Source organism: Pinus tabuliformis, chromosome 6 (assembly GCF_031772625.1).
Source record: "Pinus tabuliformis cultivar Carrire ecotype Pingquan chromosome 6, CPIR1, whole genome shotgun sequence".
Classification (NCBI taxonomy): Eukaryota; Viridiplantae; Streptophyta; class Pinopsida; order Pinales; family Pinaceae; genus Pinus; species Pinus tabuliformis.
The window spans coordinates 1,015,436,438-1,015,442,869 of NC_142292.1; the positions used below are offsets into that span (position 1 = coordinate 1,015,436,438).

Here is a 6,432-nt window from a genome sequence, read left to right on the forward strand (position 1 = left end):
TTACTTAAGTTTTAATTTTAAAATTTTAAATAAATTTAAAACCCAATCTAAAATCCTAATTTACAACACTAAAATTACCATTCTACATCAAATTAAAATTTCAAAGGGAAATAACAACATCAAAATATGCCCACGGGGCTTTGGATTGACGGTGAATGGGTGCACTGTTAAGGCACTCCTTGCAATAGGTCACTGGTTCAAATCCCCCGTGGGTGCTTACCTACCAAAAAAAAACAACATAAAAATACAATATAATTACCCCAAAAAAAGCCATCAAAATACCATATAATGATCCCCAAAACCCGCACTAATATCCATATCCAAGAGATACCCAATGATAAAGAAAGAATAATTATGGAAGCTATTAATGTTCAAGATTTGACCTTGATGCTTTCTCCAGTTAAATGGTCAAGGTAATTTAAGATCCTCCTCGACAAGGATATTCCAAGTTCAATTTCTTAGAAAGGCAATCCAAGCTTTAGAAGAGGGAGGGATTGTTTGGATGCCAGAATGGCAGAATCACCCTAAAGCAACATGTAACAGCTGAAGGAACCATTGTTGCTCCAGGAAAACAAAGATGCTCTGGCCCAGGAAGTTTATTATCGAGGGAGTCGTATTCAAAGATTGTAGATTTTTACAGTTTGGTATGATGTGTAAGTCTGTTTGTTATTAAAGTTGAAATTTTGTTATATCCGCCCTAAATAAAATTTCTAAAAAATAAATAAAAATTTAAAAACTATACAAAATATTTAAATAATATCAGTTCATAAAAAAATTGCAATAAAGAAATTGGATCCCTCTAGGCTCATAGTAGATCCTTATCTAAGATGGATCTATACTAGTATATTATTATGTGGGGTTCCAGATGATCAAAGATTGAGCGAAAGACCAGAGCTTGAAGAAATCACATTCAAGCATGGCATAAAGGATGCCAATGTTAAAGCCAATTAGTTGGAAAATAAAAACCATTTCAATTTTCATCTCTATTTAAAAAAGGAAGGAGTAGTCTTTAAGTATTATTTTTTGAAGTTCACTGGCTAAAAAATTTCTGTTGAAATCTTGATTTGTGTTGTTTAAACTGGTTTTTTGATTGCATATATGGATTCAACACCCTTAAACACTTGCCGGGCACTTCCATTGTGAAGAGTTCACCGATTAAACTTGCCATTTCAATAAATTGTCAAACTTGTGATTTCAATAAATTCCTACCGAATTTTAAACAAATTAAATTGGAAAATAAAATTAAAAAACTTTCTAAAAAATAAGCTCTGCAACCTGCGAGATCCGCATTCTGCTCGATCTGGAGCCTGCGAGCACGCCTGCATATTGCGCGTTCTCAGCCTACGAGGGAGTCCGCCGAGGGATCTGCTGCAGGCTGCGGCCGCCCTGGATGGATCTGTTGGCTCTTCATGGAGGAGCCGACTCCCTCTCCTCCTTCAACTTCCGCCGCTGAGGCCTTCAAAACCCTGCTGGCCTCTTTGCCCAAGAAGAAATGCATGGAAGTAGCAAAATTTGTGAAAAAGCTCGAAGATATCCCTGAGATCGCCCTTCCGCCAGAAGGACCGATCCAAGTAGCATTGTCTCTGGCAGATCGGGCTTTGGTTGGTCAGTTTACAGGACTTTGGCCTTCCCCGAAGTCAACCGAGAACTGGGTCGCCAGGAACTGGGCACCTTTGATAAAAAACAAGGTAACCTGATATTTTTTGTTTGAATTCTCTGCAAAAGAAGACAAAGATCTCATTTTCAGGAATGGCCCCTACTTCATGGGCCCCCAAGGGCTGTATTTAAATAAATGGATGCCAGACTTCGATCCGGCGGTGGATGTGCCTACAACGGTCCCGGTGTGGGTGAGACTCCCCAATCTCCCAGTTCACTGCTGGAATTGGGATTCTTTGAAGCACATAGGAAATACCCTTCGAAAATTTATAGACAAGGCCAACAGCAAGGATCGGTATGATTGCGTCAAAATCTGTGTGGAGGTAGATCTGGAGGTCGGACTACCGGAAGCCATCAAAATAGTTGTAGGTCCCTGGATGCATGTACAGAAACTGGATTATGAGCAGCTGCCATTCAAATGCCGGAAGTGCCACGTCTACGGACACTTTGCCAGAGATTGCTCGTCCAAAGGGGTGGAAGAAAAAGGGAAGGAAGAAGGATGGAATCAGGCAAATTGTTCCAAAACCTTTCACAAGAAGAATGCAAATGGAAACGCCAAAGCTCCTTAAGCGGGCCTTGCTCAGAAACCATCCATGGAAAGCCAAGGGAATAAATTCAAGATCCTTGGATCTAAAATCATGAACACCCAGGAGACAGAAATCCCAAAGGAGGCCTCTCCCTCTAAAGCCTCCTCCTCCACCAAAAGCGTTCCAGAGAAATCCAAAGGGAGGATATCAGTAGAGGAGGAGGAAACCCAAGAGTCTGAGGAATCAGAGGAAGAAGGGGAAATAGGTGAATCTCAGTGCTCTCCTAGAAGATCTACAAGAGGACGCAAATCTAAAGGAAAAAAGAGAACAAGAAACCTATAAGGACAAGCTCCAGGGCATCCAGCCAACATTAGAGAAGCTTCTAGCAAAAACCCCGAAGATGACGAGGATCCAATCCCAGGGCTCCAAGGGAGCTCACCAAGGCAAAAATAAATGATGAAGATAGTCTCCTGGAATTGTAGGGGAATGGGCACCACAGCTAAGGAAGAAGCAATGAAGAGTTTAATAAGATTGGAAGCCCCAGATATCCTCCTCATCCAGGAGACCAAATTGGAGGACACAAATTTCCTCAAAGCAAGCAAAAAATTTTGGAACAAAAGTGGAGCACATGCAATCTCTGCCCGTGGAGCATCGGGAGGACTTGGGTCGCTCTGGAACACAAATAAGTTCTCATTAATCTCTGAGTCCTTGGATACCCATTGGATTTTTTAAAAAATGCAGCATTTAGAATCAAAGGAGATTCTTTATCTATTCAATGTGTATGCTCCTAACAATGCAGGGGAGAAAAAAAACTGCTGGGACTCCATCAAAAGTCTGGCAGATCCAGAAAATCTGGAAAACATAATCATAGCCGGAGATCTAAATCTCACCCTCCTCTCAACAGACAAAGGAGGAGGGAGCATAGTCAGAGATCTCGCAAGAGAATGGGCGGAAGACCTCATGCAAGACTGGGATCTGCTAGATATAAAGCCAGTCACAGGCACGTTCACATGGTCAAATAAGAGAGTTGGACCGGGTCACATAGCGACAAGACTTGATAGTTTTTTTGTTCCAAGTTCTTTCCTGCTTCTTGGGTTAGAGACTAGAATGCGTATTCTCCATAGTAGTGTTTCAGATCACAAGCTCATCAGTCTAGAGTTGTTGACTTCTAAGGATCTGGGGCCTATCCCCTTCAAATTTAGCTCTCTATGGACTAAAGAGACAGACTTCATGCAAAAGGTCAGAGATTGTTGGAAAGAGCCAGTCAAGGGTTCTCCTTTCTTTGTTTGGGAAGAAAAACTTCGAAGAGTTAAAACGATGCTGAAAGGATGGGTTAAGACCTTGCCCAATCCCGCTGTGGACAGGAAAAAAATTCAAAGTGAAATGGAAAAACATCACCTCCACCTAGAAGCTGCCGAAATCACCAAAGAAGAGCTGGACAAGGAATCTCAACTACAGCAAAAGTTCCATAAGGCTTGCCTGGCAGAAGAAGAATTCTGGAGGCTCAAGTCAAGGAGTCTATGGCTCAAACCTGGGGACCGAAATTCTTCTTTTTTCCACAAGCAGGTTCAAGCCAAGAAATGTCGCAATTCTATATCTGAAATAAAAAAAGACAACTGCACTTTAAAATATTTTGCCAGCATTAAGAGGGCAGCGTCAGATCACTTTGAGAAGATGTATAGTGAAGGCGTGGAGACTAGCCAAAACGAAAAACTGCTAGACGCTGTTCCCAACCTTATCACATCTAAAATGAACTAGGCTCTTGAAGGAAAAATCACCAAAAACGATGTTAGGGAAGCCCTCTTTGCAATGGAACCTAACAAAGCCCCGGGCCCGGATGGTTTCACGCCCAGATTTCTTCATACATGTTGGCAAATAGTTGAGAAGGAGCTTTTCAAAATGATCCAGAAGTCCCAAGAGTGTCAAAAAATTGGAGGCTGCACAAATTCAACATTCCTCGCCCTCATACCTAAAGAAAAAGGGGCAAACTCATTTAATAGATTCCGTCCTATATCCTTATGCAACATTGGATATAAAGTGATCACCAAGGTAATAGCAAATATATTGAAGAAAATCCTCCCCAAAATCATCCCGAAGAATCAAGGTGGATTTATATATGGCAGGCAACTAGTAAATAATTTCATCCTGGTCCAAGAGGCGATACATTCTAGCCTTCGTCGGAAAGAAAAAGGTATGGTCATTAAGCTCGACCTAGCTAATGCATTTGATCGTGTAAGACATAGATTTCTGTTTGCTGTTTTGCACAAACTTGGCTTTGGACAAACTTTTATCAAGTGGATCAGAGCTTGTATTTTGGAACCCTGGATTGCACCTTTAGTGAATGGCAGGGCTGCTGACTTCTTCAAAGCTTCTAGAGGGCTGAGGCAGGGGTGCCCCCTCTCACCCCTCCTCTTTGTGCTGCAGGCCTCTGTCCTCAGTTTCTACTTAAACAAGAAGCAACAAGATCAAGATATAGTTGGCCTGTGCATAGCAAGAGGGGTTAAGAGCATCAACCACGCCCTCTTCGCAGATGATACCTTGTTATTAGGGGCTGCAACTCAACTGTCTGCAAGCAAATTCAAAGAAGTGCTGGAAGACTACTGTCATGCATCGGGCAGTGAACTAAACAGGGGTAAGTGTCATGTTTACTGCTGGAATATCTCAGCTGTTGCTGCAAGTTCCATAGCCAGATGCCTAGGCTTTGCAGCTTCAGCATCCTAGACCTCCTTTAAATACCTTGCGCTGCCCATCTTTCATAAGAGGGCTATGAGCAAGGACTGGCATCCCCAGATAGAAAAATTCAAAGCAAAAATGCAGGCCTGGGGATCCTCCTGGCTCAACATTGCCGGAAAATCAGTACTCATCAAATCTGTGCTTAGCAGCCTGCCGCTATTTCAATTCTCTGTTCTTTTGGCGCCGGTGGGAATCATTAAGAGGATGGAGGAGCTAATCAGGAACTTTCTTTGGAAAGGAGGCAAACAAAATGAGAAGAGAATCTCTCTGGTTAATTGGGAAATAGTCTCCAGACCACTGCAGGAGGGAGGTCTAAACTATAAAAATCTAAGTATGCAGAATCTAGTAATGGGAGCCAAGCTGATTTGGAAGATCATAACTCCAAAGCCAGGATGGGTTCAACTGGCACTGTGGAGGAAATATTTCAAAGGACAGAGACTTCGGTGCCTGGAGCAGCCCAAATACCATAACAGAACCTCACTCAGCTCTCTAATTATTAAAATTCGCCCGCTAATAAGAGACGACGCCTATTGGATACTAGGAAATGGCAAACACATCAGGTTATGGGATGATAGCATAATGAGCAGGCCTCTGCTGGTGAACTCGAATCTTAGGAATGAGTTGAAGGTTTGGATGGATGAAGCCAATATAAAAACGCTCTGGGACATATCGAATTGGTGTGGAGACAACTGGTCTGGTTGGAAACAGATCAACGTTCCATCCACGTTGCAGTCAGAATATGACACGCTGTTGAAGATGCTGCATGGGGTGGCTTCGTTGCACGCAAGAAGAAAAGACACGAGAGGCTGGGGACCGAAGCAGATTGGTTACACGGTGGCTCAGGGCTACGCCAAATTCATGGAGAGACCTCACGTGCCTCCTAATCCGGCTCCCTGGACTGGTATTTGGAATTTCCCTACCATTCCAAAAATTGACCATTTCTGCTGGCTGCTATGCCACCAAAAAATCCTAACAGATGATAGACTTCAGAAAAGGGGCTTTCTAGGGCCATCAAGATGCACACTTTGCAAGGAAAGTCCGGAATCTGCTCTTCACCTCTCGCTGACGTGCAATTACACAGGTCTAATCTGGCACGAGCTCCTTGGATCATCGAAATTTATGCCCGTCTTCCCCCACTCTGTCCCGGATTTGTTTGCTGGGTGGCTAGCCAAGTATCCAGGCCCAAGCCCAAAAAACAAGATTGTCAAAGCAGCATGGAATGCTCTACCCAAATTCATCAGCTGGCAAATCTGGTTGGAGAGGAACAGAAGGATTTTCAGAGATAAGGAACAGAACTTCAAACTAGTAGCAAATACAGTGAAAAGTCAGATAAATGAGTGGCTAAGAGACAAAAGCGATGACACAAATCTAAGCCAGCAGGATATTGAGTTTGGAGTAGCCCTTAACCTCAATTTCCAAAAATCGAAAATCCCACTTATATGTCTCAAAGATTGGCAAATAAGGAAAACCGAAGAAGACTTTCAATCTTGGCTGTCCAAGCAAACACTCCCCTCTC

General features: G+C 42.8%; 1 protein-coding gene across 1 annotated transcript; it reads left to right on the plus strand.

Annotated features, from left to right (window-relative positions):
* Positions 1 to 2,918: 2,918 nt before the first annotated feature.
* Positions 2,919 to 3,941, plus strand: LOC149262435 (uncharacterized). The gene has a single exon (XM_089379381.1). The coding sequence runs from the start codon at positions 2,919 to 2,921 to the stop codon at positions 3,939 to 3,941; it is 1,023 nt and encodes a 340-aa protein (XP_089235507.1).
* The last annotated feature ends 2,491 nt before the right edge of the window (positions 3,942 to 6,432 follow it).